Consider the following 19620-nt stretch of genomic DNA (forward strand, 5'->3'; position numbering starts at 1 on the left):
TTTGGAGACCAAATGTCTGCCAAGCTAGCCATCCTCCTGGTCTGCTCTCACGCCACTACAACGAGCGGCTTAGCCAACACAGCCTCCTTATCTTTTATGGGATCCTTTTTAGAAAAGAACTCCATCTTATTTATTAAAAAAAACCACAAAGTAGCTAAGGAAATTGAACAAAAAAAAAGATTCAGTTAGGACTTTATGGAGATCCTTTTTGATCAAGCTCTTTAACGATTCACCTCTCATCACTGTGGTTTACAGCAAGGAACTGGTGAGTTAGAAAGCTCTTTCTCCTGTGAGCTAGTGAAATTCACGTGTGCCACAGTCTGAAGTTTACACGGGGAAATGTAACAATTACAGCTGCCTAGAGATGTGTATGTGAAACAAGCATTTTCAATGATTGTTCTGAACACTCCTTTAAGCACACAAATGTACACAACTTCAGCTTTTTTTTGCACCACATGTCTGGTAAAGGAGAGGTAGAATTAGCGGCACTAAAACTTGCTTGGGTTTCTTCCTGCCACTAGATAAATCCTACCTTGTACTCCAGGTAGGATGTGTAGAGAAGGTCCTGTTGGGTAGACACTGGAGAACACCAGGCAGGAGATGGCAAAGTCAATACAACAAAGACCATCCAAAGAGCAATTTATTCTCTAGGAGCTAGTACTACTATCTCTATTTTCATGTGCTAAACTGCTTGGATAGCTAATGTTAGTAGACAGAGACTTCCCCATGGCTTACATCACTGTATAGTGCAAAGACTGTTGAACACTGGGGGTGAAAGGAGTACTGTACTACTTTGAAGCAGGAGATCTGGAGGTGAAGCTATGAACCACAAAATGCATTAGTGCAATACATTAGAAAATATTAACTCCTTAACCAAAGGATAGAGAAAAGATAGAGCATTCTAAGATTTTAAAAAAACAAAGTTTTAAACTTTATGCAGTTCTTGTTGAGGTTTAAATCAGTGTTATACCTTTTTTCCCCAAGTTTGTACCCCTGAGTCAAACATTTAATAAACATTGTACAGTAGGTACAGAAACTAGTGTCTAGTTAAAAAGCAACAGATCTGAATGGCCATTGCTTCAGAAGTATTAAACAGTGACAACACCCTTCCGTATGGGAGAAGAAAAAAAAATAGTGTTCTCATTTGTTCTTAGTTTACAACTAGGTAAAAGATCTCAAGAGTTTCCAACTACGTTGTTTCCATGTGTTAGGCTAAGGTTTGTGATAAATGAAACCTTCAGTAAGAAAACCTGCTGGGGCTGCATCATTTGAGTATGCGCAGTTGTGAACAACTACAACAAAGCAAAGCAATCTTTCCAAGTTATAGGTTGCATGAGACCATATTAATCTTGGAGCACTATGTGAAGGTAGGCAGAGTTCTTTGACTATGATTATCAAGAGCTCTAAACTCAATACCCCTTACATCCAATATATTTTACTAGCATAATAACTAAATTTCTCTAACTTTGGCCTCTTGACCTCTATTAAAATGGAACATTAACACTTTTGCTAACTTAAACATGGTAACATTCAGCTCACTAGAACCTCTGCTGACTGTCTCCAAGAATAATTCGTGCCATTTGCACTTCTCTACTTCCTTTCTTTACAACACCAAGAATAAGAGCTTATTTAGAAGGCAGGTTCAGGTGCAATGAGGACTCACTGTTAATCATTTGGTTTGTTCTGGAAAAAGTGTGTAAAGGACCACCCTATGTTACTGGGTTTTGGAGAGTCTTCATCATCTTTTGGAGGAAGCAGAAACTGTCGGGAATTAATGGAGCACGGGCTCCCAAAAGATGCATTTTCATTGTTGCTTTCAACTGATCCAGGAGAGTCTGGAGTGTCCACGTTCCAGGTATTTGTGTTTGCTTGAGGTCTATAACCTGCAGATTTCTCCAATTCTTCCTCTGCAGGTGAGTTACTCTCTATTTTCAGAGCACTGATAGGCAGCTGCATTTGTGGCTTATAGCCTGCTGTAGTAACTACGTCTATTTCTGGCTCCTCATCTGGTTTAATTTGAGGCTGATACATTGACTGGATGTCAATGTAAACCACCTGAGATGACCCCACAGGTTCATCCATAGGGGCATTTGAGATCTCTTCTTCAATAATAGGGGGGCAGTAGGACACAACTACATGGTTCTCTGTCTCTGAGTCAGAGCCATCTTCAGGCACAGTGGTGTCCACTGCTGGGGACATCATCTCTGTGTCTTCAATCTTGGGAGCTGCAGACCGTGTTTCCACCACTTCAACACTATTGGGGGTGCAGGGGTTCATTTCCAGTGTTTTAAGTGTCTTAGTCCCCTGAAACGAGAAAAAGGATAAGGGGGAGAGACTAAGCCAAAAGACCTAGAAATCCTGAAAACAACAACTTGCCTAAATTAAACCACTGTATTGGCTTGAGGCTTGCACTCATCCCATTAGTACAATATAAAATAAAGTGGTTTAGTTCTCATTTTCTGGGTCATCATATATTCCTGTTAATGTTAGAAGTATTTTAGACTACTGAAAGAGACTCCAGATCTTGCTGTAAGTGTCTAAGTCTTTCCCAAAATCTTAGCTTTGTATAACCTATTCCAGAAGGTTATTTAAATGTCATGCCCAGTTTCAGCTCCTGTGTCTACCAGGAGGTTGGGGATATGGCATGTACACAGTATTTTTTCTGCAACTGGTGCAGAAGACTCAAAGTTTGCCAAAGATTACTTTATTTGCAATACCTTTTATAAGCTTAAAACACTAAATTTAAAAGGAGGGTTACCTCACAGATGTTCTTTTGAAACTGCAGTGCCTTACTGTTCTCAGGATTTGGGATCTCCGGATAAAATGTTTCTTTAATCCTTTAAAGAGGAAAGAACAAACTTTTAAATGTTACCAAGCCCTGAAACAGATTGCAAATACACAAAAGGAATCAGGACATTTCCCTCTGATTCAGAATACTAAAGACATCTGGCACAAAGATTTAGTGTGTTACACTTTCACAGTCTTTAATGGAAAAAACAGCAAGCCTTATTTTTTATTTTGCTTTTGAACTGGGAAACTTAATATTCCACATTTACGGAAAGTCGAAGATGGGATGTCTACCTGAGTGTTTGTGGATGGCTCACAAATTATAGTATGTCGACAGCTTATTTCCATTTGAGAACTATTTATAAACAGTGCTCATTGAGAGACAGGCTGTGGCAAAACCCTTTTGCGTTCCTCACTCTGACCTCTCTCTAACTCAGTTTCTCCCTCACCTCCAACAACGTGTTTTTGCACCCACCTTTAAACAAAGCCCACTGATATCTTTGGGTACTTGGAGAAAACAAAGATTAACTAGAATAATGGAAAACTCTAGCACTGATGCAAACACATCCAGGAAAAGATCAGAACTGCATGCAGGCATTTACCATTCCCTCTTTCGGTAGCAGAAGATGCTGGCCACCACTCCAAGAACCACAACCACTGCCACGGGGATGAGAATTGCAATGATCAATCCTACAGCTGAGGGCCGAAAAAAGAAAAGATAGTAAATACAGATCCAAAGTTACCAGTAAGTTTTATGCCTTTTCTAACATTCCCACAAGTCAGAGACCGTTTCACCAAACTCATCTAACAGTGGTCTGCAAACAGTGAGGTGTACGTATAGCACACACCTCCCCTGTGCCAGAAGGGCAGAAGTCCATCCATAAACAGAGCTGATTCAGTGATAAATACAGGAACCAGCAGATGCTTCTCTCCGATTGCCTAATTGCGAAAGGCTTCATGTGCAACACAAGACTGATTGTCACTGTAATTTCTGTTCTCAGCAAGCACTGGAATTGCACTTTCAGGTTACCTGAGCTGGCCAAATCTCTGGTAATGACTCTCACAAGCCAACAGCTCATTGCACAAACTGCACTGCCTTCTACATGGTTTACAGTGCTTCTAATCTCCAGGGTGTAGCCCCGATACATTCCCACTGCTTTCCTCCATTGACGTTAAGTGCCTCAAGTTTGATTTTTTGTGTATTTTAGTTGCACCCCAGTGTTTAGACTTTCACAAGAAATACTTTCTTTTTTTTATTTTTTTTTCCTCATTCCTCAAAGTCAATCTTTTTTTTTCTGTCTGTCTTTCTAGGTCTGTTTCTGTCAGAGGATTGATAAAACTGAATTCAAAGCAGAGAAGCATCTGTTTGCAATTCTGAAACTGGTAAATATTTCCACAATGTCTTTCTTCCCACCATGTATTAGCAGATACTCATTATGGGAAACATGACAAAAACAACTAGCTGCTTGAGAAGACTAAGTTCAGACTCCACCATATTTAGTAGTATTTTAAAAGTTATTTCTCTTGCATACACTACCATGAACTACAAGGTAGCTGTAATAGGAAAGGATCTTTCCCTCACCCTGAATTGTACAATTTTTGTCTTTAAAAATAACCAACTAAATAAATTAAAAATTAGACTGAAAGTCTAAACTATCTAAGAGAATAATAATATTTAAAAAGCTCATATAAGTCTATATAAGCTGAGCTTATATACACTGTACAGTCCCCATGCTGAAAACTATTAATGAACAGGGATATTCTACTTACAGTCCTCCTTTGTCACCACATAAAGGCTGTTTGGAGGGCTCAACCCACCAGCAGTGTAGGCTTGCAGGTCCAGTTGGTAACTCGTTTTGCCTTGAAGATCAAGTATTTTCAAAGACTTCTTTGTTAAGTCAGTGATATTCTTAACTTTAAGTTCCGGATTCCCTGATTGTTTGGAACCGTAAGAAAAGCATAACCTTGTAAGAAAGAATTCACAAAGACAGCCTTGGCTTTAGCAAGACTTTCTTGAAGTCAGGATATGAAACCTGAAGAACAGCCTGTGTTAAGGAAAACTGAAATAAAGAATCCTAGCAGTGCTGCTTGCCTACGCAAGCAGTACAGGAGTGTGTTGTTGCTGCAAATTTGCTTCAGTTTCTTACAGTCTTGCTTCTCCTCTTATGTCAATGTGAGTCAGGCTTCAGTTCTGAACAGAGATGTCCCTACAAGATTGATACTGGAAGAATATACCTAGTGAAAGACAGCAACATAACCTCTCCCATGTCTCATCTACCCAGGGTATCTGTACAGAGGGCAGTGTGTCGCATTGCCACTTAGTCGCTGCATAGCTTTATGGCCTCAATGAGCCAGGGTTTTCACCGACTTTTGCCTTACATTAAAAAACAACTGTGCTAACCACACAAGGAGCTTATTATGTCAAATGTCTTCGTCATGTATCAGGCGCCAATTATGTCTGTGAGTAATGCAACTGAATTACGATTAAATGCTTATTTTAAAAAGTGAGATTATTTTTAAAAAACAGCAAAAAAAAAAAAAGCCTAAGCAAGGAAGTTGCAATCTATAGATTTCACTTACCTGATTCCAAAAGCCTAGGCTTTAAAGCATCTTTTTCACCCTTTGCAAAGGAAAGACGATATCCCTCTAAAAACCCTTGACAATCTTCAATAGGAATGTCTTCCCATTTTACCAATATAGAATCTGAAGAAGTTTCTTCTACAGTAAAATTTGGTGCACGTTTTGGAGCTGCAGGGAGAATTACAAAGGAGAAAGTTAGTAAGAAACCACCCTACCATTAAATATTGAATATATGTTAAGTGTTTCATCACTTTTATCTCAGGGTTAGCATTTTGAATTTTTTCCTGAATACTTTTCCCTCACTGTCAAGAACATGTGAAAAGACTTAGCAGGTATTACTACAATGATACTAGTATGTTGGTCTTACTGTTATTATTTACTGCAATATTATCTACTAACAGAATCTGAAAGAAAAATCTCTCTTGGGTAGCCTTCTTACAGAGCCACACTTGTAAATATCCTTCTTCATGCAACAGACCACAAAAGATTGCATGAACATTCAGAGCATAGAACTGACTTAACTTTTAAAGGCTTTAACTCTGTGAATCCATAGCTTGTAGTCATATTAAACAAACTCAACATTCCTATCATAGAAATACATAACTCAGCTTAAAAGAACTGCTCTTAGCAGGCATCACAAGTCCTTATTCTACTACCTGTCCCCCACTGAAAATGCTACAGCAGACACTGTGTAAGGCCATGTGCATCAGGACTCAGTCTGACATTTGGCATTGATCTACCAGTGCTGAACTCATATTTAGGAATGTCTCTATTTTTGTCTTGATGGTTATCTGTCCAAAGGCAAATAAGAAGTTTTAGAATTAATCTAGGTTCTTGTGCAAGATGAACACATTTCTTGGTTCCCAGTAAGTTTCTTCTGCATTTTCAGTCCCCCAAGCTCTTTATCCTTCTACCTTGAAAGCTTCCAATCTGCCGAGAACACCTATGGAAAAAACTTCTGGGAAACTGTTCAGGATTTTTACAGATACCAAAATGACTGTTGAGTTTCTGGTAAAATTGCCTTAACCTCACCTTCAACCTTAGCAATGAAATAAACAACTGCATTTCCAAGGGCTCAGATTATGTCAGCAGCTCAGTTTTCCAAGCAAATTATTTTAGCAGAAAACACATTAAACTTCAAAGTGAAATGGGTGCTGTAGTTACAATACAATGCAGTTGTGATGTTAAAAGGTAAAGTCAGGTTCAGGTTCCCAGGAACAGAAGGCATTCAGACACTAATGCATCTCCAGGCAAGCAGAGAGCCCTGGGTCAAACTGCAGTTACCCACACAGGTTCAGTAGGGGAGGGAATACAACTGCAATTCGCAAAGTGGCTTGTATTCTAGGATCTAGTTCTGGTATAAGAAGTGCTCTTAAACATAAATGTTTGGGACAGTTTTTATATTTGCTGAGCTGTACTAAACGTGCTCAGAAATTTACTTGAACTTGACACATCAAAGAAGTTGCCTCCTCCCCTACAGAAGTGACTCCATCCTTGTGGTTCAAGTTGTGCCTGTGCCTTCAACTTTGAATATCACTGCCTTCAGAGCAAACTTCTGTGACACCTTGTGCCACCACACAAGCTGGAGAACACAGGGTTATTGCATGCTGGAAACTGAAATTGGCTGGAGAAATGTTTTGCCATTATATACTGAAAATGAGCATAAGTCACTAGTACTGTATAGGGAATCTGGTCTCAATCTTCTGCCAACACTAAGCTAAAAATAGACATAGTCTAAATTCACTTTGTAGAGGTCCTGAATGATAAAGTGCACTTACGCAGCTCTTTCATATACCCAGTTATGTTTTTCAGTAACTGATATCCACCAGATTTGCAGCCGTATAGTGAAAAGTCATATCTCACGCCCGGTCTAAACAGAGCTGCAAGAGAAAACAGCTGTAAGAACATCTCACTTATGAAATGACATGCTTTTAGCTTTCATATGATGCAGACTTCTATAAATACTTATTAAAAAATGACAAAGTCTTAGACCACAGTGTTAGGTATAAATACTATCCCTACTTGTAATTCCTATAAAAGCTATGCCATCAGATGCGGTTTAGAAGCAGTAAGCAAATCCAGCTCCCAGAGAAATTTTGGTTCTAAACAAACAGGATTCAAAACAAGCTACTCAAATTGCATAAATTGCTCTTTCCATGGGGAAACACAAACTGAAGTTACCAGAAACAATCCTTTTCCTTTCCTCCCACAGCAGCCATGTAGATCCTGCCTTCTCCTCGGAAATACAAATGCGTTTTGAAATACCCAGGCTTATTACAGCAACAGTACGAAAGAAATTCAGAGAACTTTAAAAAGTGATAGTGAAGCATTTCAGCAATGAACTCCAGGCCTTAACTGACTCTACGAAACACATATAGTCACCAAATTTCAGCTTCACATGTCTTTGGTGGAGGCATAGGTGTTTGATACTACAGTGTATAAACCCTTTACCACTTCCTGGGATTTCCTCAAGTCAGGAGTGTACACCACTTTCAGGATATTTCTTAAACAAAACGCCACTGTGAAATTCTACAGAAGCGCAGTGGGTTTTGCAAGAATTGAGGTGCAGCCAGAGCACTACTCCTGGCAGGACCAGGCACAGACACACTGCAGGAACCATCCCAGGAAAACGCTCGGGAGTAGAGCACTGCACTGTAGGACAGGCACAGCATTGCCTGCTTAGGAAAAGCAAGCTCTCGCCAGCACAAGCGAAAACATGGTGACACGGTGCTCTAATTACAGGCAGGAAAATATGCTGCCTCCCCTCCCAGGTCTCACTGCCACCAAACTTTCCTATCCTCCAAGTTGTATTTTCTAATGGAGATCTTATATAATAAACTATTCTAAAAAGAAAATATATACTCTTTTGGATAGCAGAAACAAACCTTACATCTTTCTTGGGTCTTCTCTTTCCCCTTCTGCTCCTACTAGTCCCACCACAGCTGAATTTCATTTCCCTCTTCTGCCCACCAGTATCTAGAGACCTGGAATGTGCGCCGTTCCAGGAAATTTCAATTGCTGACAGCAAGCCAACACATAGGAGGTCACTCTTTAAAAAAGTCTGCCTCATGTAAAAACAACGGATTATTCTTCCCCCCATCCTGAGCAGTGCTGTTTATGTTTAAAATCCAAATAAAACCTCAAACCCTAGATTAACCATTATGCATTAGGCTGAGTTAGGAAGTTGCTGCGTGTAGCTAGAAGAGGTAGTTTCAAGACAGTTAATAAACATAGGATGATAATGGTTAAGTCAAGACTTGTATTTGGATTTGGCATGCCTATGTAAGAAATTAAAGTAAACACAGTACCAAGAAGCAGTTCCTTTATATACACAAGCGCACAGCAGTGCAGCATTCTTCAACCTATAGCAGTGGTGCAGCTCTCACTCCATTCACTTCTCAGGCTCTCAACCAGAAAGACTCTCAAAAAATTATTTCTGACTTACCAGACTTTATCACTGCGTCTGTTGTGTTTGAAGGAAATTTCTGCCAGTCCACGCTACAGGGTTCAGATCCAGATGAATGACACCATTTTACTATGTAGCCACAGGTCATGTTGGGGTGAGAATTCCAAGAAATATAAATTCCATTCCCCATCGCCACAGCCCGATCTGTTTTGACGTTGTCTGCAACAAGGATGACACAAAACTCCTTCTGAGAGCAGACACTTATCTGTAGTCTAAGGGGGAAGAAAGCCTTCCGGCCACTGTGCAAAATTTTTATAAACTGCAGTAATTTCTAAGAACGATAGAGCCACACTCCTAGTACTGTGAAATTTGAAGTGGTGCGCTTCAGCTGTGCTTTTTGAAGTGCTGGAAATCAGACGTAGCCTGCAGCAAATCCCTCAGCCAGCCTTAAGTATGGTGACGAGAAGTTCAGGACTGGCTAAAAAGCATTTATTCAAGGTAAGAATGTACAGCAGATGTCAGGTTCAAATCTGACTTGACACCAATTTGGCAGGAGCCTCGAGCTATAAATTCATTCATCAAGCTTTGTGTTTCTTTCGAAGTGTCTTGCTGTCACTCGCCCGACCACAGACAACCATTTTTCACTCAGAATCAACTGCAAAAGTCAAGTCCCCGGTGAACTTTATGGAGGCTGCAGCCTACCAAGGGTAAATGACAGAAAAAAAAGCAGCTTTGCCTTTAGTCTATTTTTCTTGTTTCTGATTATCAAAGGTTTTGCTGCCCTTGAAGTGATCAGGTCTGGGAATGACTTCTGATTCCTGCAGTTTCCCTTCACAGCTGTCCATCAGATGGGACCCTGCCGAGCTGAGGGATGTTTTCCAAAGGCCACCACAACAGCTGTGGCCCCAAGACAGATCTGCAAAAACAATCTCAGGGTTTCAGTTTTTTCTTTTTCAGTGTTCTCATTTATGCTCCCCATTGAGTCTATTATTTCATGTTATTAAAGCCATAAACTATGGAAGACTGAAGGGCAAGGGAAGTTTTTAAGAAGCAGTGCTGTGAAAACTTTGCTCTCAGAGACGTGCTGTGAATGTTGAAGGACTATCTGTTTCTAAATAATCTTAACATAGTGAAGTGTACAACCCTTTTCTAGCTTGCTCGCTGCAAGACAGACACGCACGATTAAAAAATGGTAAGTCAACTCCAGAAGTCTTTCAATACTTTCCTCTAAAAAACTACTATGCATCCAGTGAAACTACACTTCCATGATGCTGAAAGAGAGCATATTTCTAATTAGACTGCTTTAATTTTTCTATTTACAGGAACGATGTTTTACTGACAGTGAGCACATACTCTCTAAAAATGCTTAAATATGCCACACTCAATTTTATTTCTTGAGCCAGATGACTAGAAATCCACCCAGGACAGTACTGCTCATTTTGGTGTATTTTATTTTTGGTGTATTTTATTTTTAGCCGCAACCTAGACTAGCTGAAGTAACTACTAGCACTACAGTACTACTGTGGCAGGGGAGCCTCTAAATGCCAGATTGTATGCCCCAACAGAGCACTTTCTAGAGACAGTGACAAATTAATTAAGGTGGAGTACCCTTTGTTTGTGATTTTAGTTTTCACAAAACCTCAGCAGATCTCAAGCTTTAGAGCCACTACTCTTACGGACACTAAAAGCACTTATAGACCGTACACAGGAAGCAGCCAGAAAAGATGTTTGGGCAGAAATGTCATCCAGTTCAGTGAATGAGTCATCTTTCATGACTACAGTCAGTGACTCAGATAATTCCTATACCAACTTGGGAGCAGATCTTCAACGAGTACAAGTTGGGTAACACCAAAAGGAACCTCAGACCACTGAGAGAAAGCTATAAATGAATGCAAAGCTCCAGCTGCCATCAGCTGTCCCACACCACAAACATATCACAGAGATCTCCCTGACTCCCAGAGCCACCTTCTTTCACTTCTGAAGGAGAGCTATACCAGCATTTTCACTCATTCAGCTGTCCCACACAATTACTTTTCCCTCCCTCCTTGGAGCAGACAAAGATTATACTTTTAGGTATGGTGTTTCGGAGAAGCACGAGAAATATTAAAATCAATGGTTTTTCCTTAACTTAGAAACAAACTGGCACTTCTCTCACAGTGAATCTCAGTCAAACCACATTTCTCCCTGGCACTGCGTTATCAGAACCTGAGCTGCAAGACAGACAACTGTGATACCTGTCCTCTGGGTGGGGAAGGAGAAGCAGCACCATGCGCGCTCCTGGCAAACAAGCAGTGGGTTCTTGCTGTTTACATCTGTTCTCCCCGCAGAGCACCAGACAGATCTGAGCTAAAGGTTTGGGCTCTGGAAGATACACTGCTTGTGCAGGCAAGCATGGACTCTCAATAGCCACATGCAATATTATCTTCTCCCCAAGAGCAGGGTTAGGAGCACAAAATCATTATCTGGCTCAGCTACTTCCCTTTGCAAAAGGCTGCAGCAAGAGTGCCAGTGTTTTAATTGGGAAGCTAAGCCCTACCTCCTTTTCAAACCCCAGCTCCTAGCCCCAGAGTGCCAACACTTTACCAACCAGCCCAATTAATATTCTCCTGCAGAGCTCACAAGCATTGAACTGACAATTCTCCCCTTAAGAAGTTACACAATACCCGCAAAACTTTATTCTTATTCTCTTCAGCATTGAACACTTTTCAGTGTCTCAACAAGAACACATAGAAATAAACTGATCTCCCTAAACATCAGAGATCCAACACTAATGCTTTGAAACTCCAACCTTGTTGTTCCTGGGAGGGCTCCAGAAAAGTGTAAATAGCTGCAGAGACTGCACACTGCCACCCTCCTTTCATGCAGAGAGCACAATTAATTGGCAGGATGCTACCCTAAAAGCAAAGCAGCGATTTTTTAATTCCCCCACCCAGTAGATTTGGGTGGGGAAATAAACCAGAAACAAAACACAAACAAAGCATGTATCATCTTATTTTTCAATAAACAAACTCGCCCAGATATGCCCCAAACTTTGAAGGCACTTAGCTCTCTGCTGGGAGCACTCACCGCCTGGAATTTCCACGCTTGTTATCCTCGAAGGAGGAGATGAGCCTGCACGGTTTTTGGCTACAACGCTAATTACACAGTCATTTCTTCCAAGCTTTATCTCAGTACTGTTTGAGGGTTCAGTGACTTCTTTATGCTCCAGTGGTGCCCCTAGCAGGTAGCAGGACACTTCATGAGACACTATTTTTCCATTGGCTTCAGAAAGGGATAAAGGCTATGATGGAGAAAGAGCACGTTAAAACCAAAATGGAATAAATGAAAGAAGACAAAGGGTAATACAAATTTAATGTCTTGATCTAGTCTGATGACTGCATGGGACTATGAGACAGAAAACACAGTTATTTAAGTGTGACTTTGAGAATTAACACATAAGTCTGTAAGTTATTAATTTTCAGCTGGGATGTATTAAAAATTTAATTCTTCATGTGAAATGCTTATCAATGCAATGTTTAAACTACAAAACTTTAATAATCTCATTTGGGGAAATATATTTGTCTAAGTAATTGGCTCTATAAAACGTTAAGAAAAGCAGCCCAATTTATTGACTATAAACTTCACTCATTTATAAATATGTAAGGAAATAATTTTTCATAGAGTTACATTACATAGTATTTTAGAACTTTAAGTGGCCTGTCTACCTTCCAGAAGATTTTCAGACTTTTTCCAGAAGGACTTCTCTCTCTCCAGATATCTGGTCCTCTTGCAGGAGCTAAGGAAAAAAAAAGATTGCTTTTTTAAATTTTTTTTTTCCCCAAGCTGAACAGTGTACAATTTACCATTTAACATTTAGATGGCTAATTTTCAACTATATGGCTTCAGAAGTTCAACATTTTATTATCAAAGAATTAAATAAACTTACGGGCTTCCAATGTTGTGTGCTCCGCTATCCTGCTCCAGTCGCTCCACCTCCAGAAGTGGTCAGCAGCTGAACAGCGCACCTTGAACTGGTATTTGGTATATGGGTGTAAAGTGTTCAGCTGAGCTGTGTAAGTTGAGGATTTTCCACCAGGCATGGAGACATTGTGCTGTTAAAGATTTACAGACACTGACATGTTACATATGTATTTTTTGCTCCTAGATTATGCTACAAGTCAATGTCTAAAAAGGTGATATTTTTCCCCAAGAATAGACAGTGTAAAAAAAAAAAAAGCTGCAGTCAAGTTCCACAAATAAATAACTTAAAAAGAAAAATATTTCCTATACAGTCATCCTAAACAAAGGAAAATATTTCATCAATCTGCCAAAATGAAGTCATACATAGCACAGAAGTTAAAATATGACAGATGTAAAGCATGAAAAGGAGTGATAACATTGATGAGAACCTTCAACAGGATGAGCTCTGCACAGAGTAGCAGGTTGCTGCTTTCCATCTACCCCATCCAGTCCTATATGCAGCAACACTTCTGCTCACATGAGGCAGGCCAGGATTTCACCTCTGGTATTTACAACTTGAACTTCACCTGTCCATGTGCACATCAAACTGGGTGTCTTTTGTGTAAGACAGAGGAACAGAAGCTAAAGACTGCCTGAGCAAGTCTGTCACACAGTTTTCTTCCTAGGCAGTCCTTTTTCCTTCAAAGGGACTATCCAAGCCTTACACTGGTGATGTCTCTTCACAGCTCTTGTGACAGGACTAGTCTCTGCTAAAATGGTGTGAGTCTAGCGAGTATTTCAGTTTTATGACAACTTAAAGGAACTCTAAGCCTGGGAATATTTTTTTTCTGAATCTAATTAAAACACATGTGCACCACAGCTGCCAAAAACTGGACTCCAAGTGACTTTAAGCTGCAACTAATTGTGGATTTCTAAAGCCAAATGACAACTTCAAAAATATTAAAAAAGCCAACAATCTCTCATACGGATGGAAAAGCTTCTGAAAACATCCTCAAAATGCCATGTAAAACCCCATAACAATTTCACAGCTACTTTTGTTTATTACAGGGAACTCTTGGAGGTTTTTTATTAAGCAACCAGAGACAATGTAACAAGGCTGTAAAAGCTTCTACCAAACAGTCTGCTGTGTCTCAAAGTATCTCTAGCTTAGGGCTCTGATACAGGTGCAGTGACACAAACCGTGGTGGCAGTGTAAGCCCTGGCCACCTCCCACTGCCCCAGATAACTGACCTGACAGCACAGTTCACAGACAAGCGTGTGTCCCTGTCTTTGAGCAGCATTAACTAGACAGAACTGTGCAAACGTACCTTTTCAGCAGCTTAAGCTAACTGAGCTGAGGGTGGGTGACACTTGTGGGTGTTTCCCTTGTTGACTGCTGGGAGCAGAGAAACGCAGACAACCGTGGGTGATGGTCTAACAGACTATACACCAAAATCCAGTACAGCTCATCTGTCAGAGCTGTTATCTACAACTAAAAGCCAGTTCCTTTTGCTGTTAATTCCAAATATATCTATGATTTTCTTTGCAGTACCTAATCTCTGAGTACTACTTAATGCATGTAATTACAGAGAAAATATAAAAGCTTATAACTTCCAGCGCTCTGAGAGTATTGCAAAAACACTCTTACAGACAATGCACTAACTATCCCCCTATTATTTTAGAGGCAATGCATATAATGATTATCTTCAGTCTTAGCTACATCACTTCTGTGGCTTGTGTGACTTTATTCAAAGCTGTGCCCAACAGGCAACTAAATGCAGCGGGTAGTAACATACTTCTGCTAAAAATCAAACAAGCATTGTAAAAAGCAGTCTCTGAGGTTAATGTGCTCAAATTACAAGTTCAGCTCTGTGCACCAAGACCTGGTAATTCAGCGTATGCCTACCCAAAATGGTCAGAGATACTCCATCTGATATGCAAACACAGATTTGGGGGTAAACCTCAGGCCAACTGAACATGCAGTTCTGCCATAAGGCTTCTCCCATGGCACAGATCACCCCACACTAAGTTTGGCAATACGGAAGAAGAGGATGTCTTCCCACCACCTACACTCTGATACTGGTGTCTAAATTAGTACCCTGAGCTCCTCTGGCAGTCAGCAGAGTAAATATGCAGCTCCATTGGTGACACAGAGCACCAAAGCTGGGGAGCTGCTGGAAGCCTGAATGCTGGAAAAGCTGAATCCCACCCAGAAATATCACCTCCTCTCCAGCTGCAGAGGTCTCCACCAGGGATTACCTACTGATACACTCAGGGGAGGGATCCTTCCCTATCCTGTCTCTACACCACTGACATATGAGCAGGTTTAGCAGTTCCCTATTACAGCCACATGCGTGTCAACTGCTGACAGCAAGCAAATGAACTGTTCTGTGAGGGGAAAAACCAAAAAGAAGTTCAAATACAGGCTGCAAGAAGTGATCAGAGACTGTGGAAGTCTGCAGGGCAGCAGCACATCCTGGAACAAGTGTGTGTTCAAACAACCTGCACAAGGAAGGACAAGGCACAACAGTTGTCATCTAAAGGATCAGCATAAATCACTATGTATCTTCTCCGAATACCAGATAACACAGTGGGCAACTTGACTTTCCTCTAAATTCTTTAAAACCAAGCAAAAAAAAAAAAGCAAGCAGTCAACAATGGAGATGAGCAGAACCTTTCCTTATCTAAGAAGTTGAACTTCTGGTCATTACAAAAGCAATCCTTTAGTAAGATGATCAGAATTCAACTCTTAGAAGAATTTTAAATGTGATAAGTTGAGTGAAAAAGATCAAGATTTGAGAAATAAAAATCCATTAAAAGCAACACTTACCAGTTTCCGCTCATAGTGACCACTGCTAACTTCAATTTGGCACAGAAGCCTTATCTCAGCAAAGCTGCCATTTATAAACCAACGCAGACGGACACTTGTAGGGCTGGTCCCAGAAACAGTTAATTTTTCTGGAGTTTTTGGATGAACTTAAAAAATAAAGAAAAACATTCACTTCAGTTCTGAAAAATCTGGTTTTAAATGATTAAAGAGAACCAGAAGGATAAATAGGTAATCTGATCAGCAACTAGGACAGCTGGTGCTGGGAAGGCACCTGCAAGCAATCTCATTCCTGACGCTCTAAAAAACTTCTCAGCTATCAAACAAAACCAGGTTTACTTAAGACTGAGCATACAGGCATGTGTGATAAGGGGTTGGAGACACAGGAAAACAATTTCCCTCCTACTGACTTTATAAAAAAAAAAGTCAAACATGGGCTATTTCAGAGGACCACAGTGACAGATTAAATTCACTTAACTGTGTTCACCTTCTGGGAACTTTGTAACTTAAAATCTATAGACTAGGACAGCGTAGGACTCCTGAATGACTCCTTCCTCCCTAAAACTCCTTTCTGGAACTTTTCAAGAATATTCAGTACTACCATTCATAGTTATCAGAGAAAAAATCTCTGCTGTTGGAACTGGTCCAGTTGCCCTTAAGGAAATATGTACTCTGTGCTGGGAATTAAGTGGACAGTGAGGGAAAAAGAGGGAAGGAAACAAATAGGAAACAGCAGTCATATCGACTGGATGCAAAACAGCCCAGTTTACAATTAACAGAAACAAATTATGCTTTTCTAAGACCTGGCAATTTATTCTGAGAATTCTAATTTCAGGCGAGCTGAACTTGGACATGGGCAAAAAATCCACACATCTTCAATTCCAAATTCAGTTTTTCAGAGAGAATGGCAGAATGCTGTAACCATTAGGAATCCCTCAGACCCCAGCTGTGGTATGGAGGCAGATGAAAAAGGATGGGGAAGAAAGCATTAGAAAAGTGGTCATCTTTTCCCTTTCCTTGTTTAAACTGAAGGTCTAATGAAAGAAGTTACTTCTTTCTACAAATCACGACAGCAGATGATCATGGCTCTTACCAACAGCAGGTAATACTCCTGCTAAATATTACCTTTTAGTGCTACTCTTTTTTTTTACAGTCTCAATCCTCCTGTTGTAAACTTGCATAATATTTTGCCATATAAGCAGACACTGAAATACAGGGTCACTCACAGTTTATAGTTACACCTGATTTTTAATTATCGATGTGCAATAGAATATGAAGTAATACATAAACAGCAGCTGCCTGATTATTGGATCACAAGTAGGATTTCTCCACGCAGCAGTATATCCAAGCTGGTAGCACTGCTGACAAGAACTGGCATCTCCCTGTAGACGTAATAATTGTCTCAGGACATGTCCTAAACTATTTTCAAGTTCAAATTATTGAGCATGTAAAATATTGGCGACAATACAGCAAAATAATGACCAGCATACCATGTCAGAGTTCTTCAAACCCCAAACACAGAAATGGTTAACATGCAGTAAATGTATCTTTTGCCTTTGTAATTCTTAAGTCTTACCTCTTTGACTTAAATCAACCAAAAGTGATGACTCTGTTTGCCCAATAGGATTGGAGACGCCCAATATGAAATCGTAGGTTTTTTGATCAGGAAGTACTGGAAAGCCACAGACACGCTCCCTGTTCATTTCATTGACTTCACATGAGACATTTTTACCAGATATTCTACAAAGTAAAAAGTGGTGGGGAACAATTTGATTTCTAATATAAGACCATTTCTAGCAACAGTCAGAAGTTTAGACTGGAAACAGTAAAGAACATTGGGTTCACTGACACATGGCTTACAGAATGACTTGGTTGCAGGGGCATATTTAACACCACAAGGCAGGTGAAAGTGGCATCAGTCATGACTTGCCCTGTTCTCACGTGAAACTCTCCTCTTCCACTAACAAAACCTTTCCATCCTCTCACTTCTCAAAAGCCTGGAAAACAGGTAGGTCCTGTAAAACCACCTCACAAGTCACAACCAAGATTCTGATTTAAAGTATCTTTGTTCAGATCAGCATAAATTTACATTTAAAGAATGTTCTTAATTGCTTTATGAACTAGGGAGACGCATTACATTACATCTTTTTATCAGCCCTGTCAAATCTAAACCAACGTTTTGTTACCTGGGATACATCCATTAGTCCCAGCTGTTTTCAAATCAAAAGCAGGAGAGACAACCTGGTAGCAGTCAAGATCAGAGTTTCATCTTTAGGGATGTTACATCTTTAGTTACATCTAAAGTGTGTATCTGTATGTATGTGTGTATATAGATATTGTTTTAATTACAATCCATGTAAACCGCTCATTTAGTAGCACAAGTTTAATTTCTTCCTTTGGGCATTTTTATTGTGTTCTAGCTGAGCTTTGAGCTCTCTAAACACCATATTCTCTATTTCAATAGCTCAGTGTGGGTTGAGAACAAGGATGAGAATATGAAATGAATTATGCTCATCTCCACACAGCTTTGGGCTGAGCAAAACAAGTCAGAACTGCATCCTCATTTATGAGTTGAAGATGGGCAGTCAGTGACTGGAGCTCCTTTCCTTTGAATACCTGCTCTGAGTTGTCCACCTCTTTGCACCCTACCCAATCACTTTTTTAGCATGAGCATCCTGGAGGACATCTGTGATCATAACTCAATCCTCATTACCTCTGACTGGCTTCAAAGCCACCATGAGACTCCACTTCCCATCAGATTGTATGACTCACGCCTCTCCTGGCTCCCCTCCCTGATTGCTCCTTTGGCATTACCAGGGAGCCTCCTCGCCACAGGAATTTTGTTAAGTCCTCACTAACTTCTAACCATAACCATCAAGGAAACCCATTTTGCAAGAGCTACTCCAAAACAATGATTCTTCACTTCCTCAGACTTTACATGGCATACAATGGAAGAAAAGTAGTGGGATGCTAGTTTCTGTCTGTGGATGCTTACAGTGTTACTTGTCCCTTTCAATGTTTTCCAGATAGCATGCACTTTGCCTGCTCTACACTGTCTAGCTCTTGATGCTAGGAGGAGAACGGGTATAGGCTTATTGCTATTTTCCTTAGTGGCATTTGGAAAAAGGCCTATGCTCTGTCTCACAATTGTCCCTGAGTGAGTTTCTGTCATCCTGCATAGCAGAAGCTCAGTAAATGTCTGATTGATGATCTGACACAGGTTGCCTATTAAAAAAAAATGCTAAAATTAGTGAAAGACCCCGGCTATGTCTCTGTATTTTCATACTGATATTAGTCTTATCTACATGTTGGCAGCAGCCTGACACACTAAGCACTTCCTTTTCTCATGAGTTCATAATGGTATAAGTCTTTGGGAAAAGTCATCCTTAATTCCCACCACAATTTTGCAAAGTCAGACAAGTTCTCCAAGTTTAGTTTAGTTTCAACATCCACAGACTCTTGAAAAGTACTTTAGGATCTAACCAATGGAGACTATCTCATTTAAATAGGCATGGTGCAGTAAGTCACAGGCAGCAATCGATATATTCCAGTTCTACTCTTTTAGTGCTGAATTGTTTTACCTTTCAAATAAACTGTACTTTGTTCTTCGTTTTCCATACAGTCCACTGGGTCTACCTGGCTTCCAGGTGCATTTTATTATCTGGAAGTTAGACGTTTCACAGACGAGGTTTTGAGGAATATCAGGGGCATCTGTAGCACAAAAGGAAACCAAAACAGTTAGCCGATGTCTTGCCATCCCAGTGGGACAGTTGGGACGCTAGCCTCCTGAAAGCATCACCATTTGTTTTTGCTGGGTCTAGATTGTGTGCCTCACAAATACATGGTAATAGTTACACTCCAACCATACAAATAATACGCTTTTAAAAAATCCTAATAAAACAGATGGATAATTATTATCAGCCCCATCTGACTAACACTTGACTCTAGGTTTATAAGTGGGTGGGTAATCTGGTAAGTCACATGCAAATAGGTTCACAAGCTCCAGGCTCTGACCTGGAAGTGTTTCACTAAAACTCTGTCAAGACTTTTCCAAAACTCTGAGCATCAGTTTAACCGCTGA

General features: G+C 40.2%; 1 protein-coding gene across 1 annotated transcript in view; it reads right to left on the reverse strand.

The window, feature by feature from the left end:
- Nucleotides 1-1472: 1472 nt before the first annotated feature.
- The window catches only part of LIFR (leukemia inhibitory factor receptor alpha), a 26147-nt gene continuing 7999 nt past the window's right edge, over nt 1473-19620 (reverse strand). The window contains exons 7-19 of the mRNA XM_010192777.1: nt 19121-19250; nt 17116-17279; nt 15543-15688; nt 12699-12864; nt 12478-12548; nt 11840-12053; nt 8813-8992; nt 7146-7247; nt 5368-5535; nt 4558-4719; nt 3390-3483; nt 2759-2837; nt 1473-2304 (exon numbers count right to left, since the gene is read on the reverse strand). Of these exons, the coding sequence (XP_010191079.1) occupies nt 1666-2304; nt 2759-2837; nt 3390-3483; nt 4558-4719; nt 5368-5535; nt 7146-7247; nt 8813-8992; nt 11840-12053; nt 12478-12548; nt 12699-12864; nt 15543-15688; nt 17116-17279; nt 19121-19250 (2315 nt within the window). The 3' untranslated portion in view covers nt 1473-1665. The remainder of the gene's footprint in view (nt 2305-2758; nt 2838-3389; nt 3484-4557; nt 4720-5367; nt 5536-7145; nt 7248-8812; nt 8993-11839; nt 12054-12477; nt 12549-12698; nt 12865-15542; nt 15689-17115; nt 17280-19120; nt 19251-19620) is intronic.

This window comes from Mesitornis unicolor, unplaced genomic scaffold, assembly GCF_000695765.1.
Source record: "Mesitornis unicolor isolate BGI_N332 unplaced genomic scaffold, ASM69576v1 scaffold7649, whole genome shotgun sequence".
NCBI classification, from domain to species: domain Eukaryota; kingdom Metazoa; phylum Chordata; class Aves; order Mesitornithiformes; family Mesitornithidae; genus Mesitornis; species Mesitornis unicolor.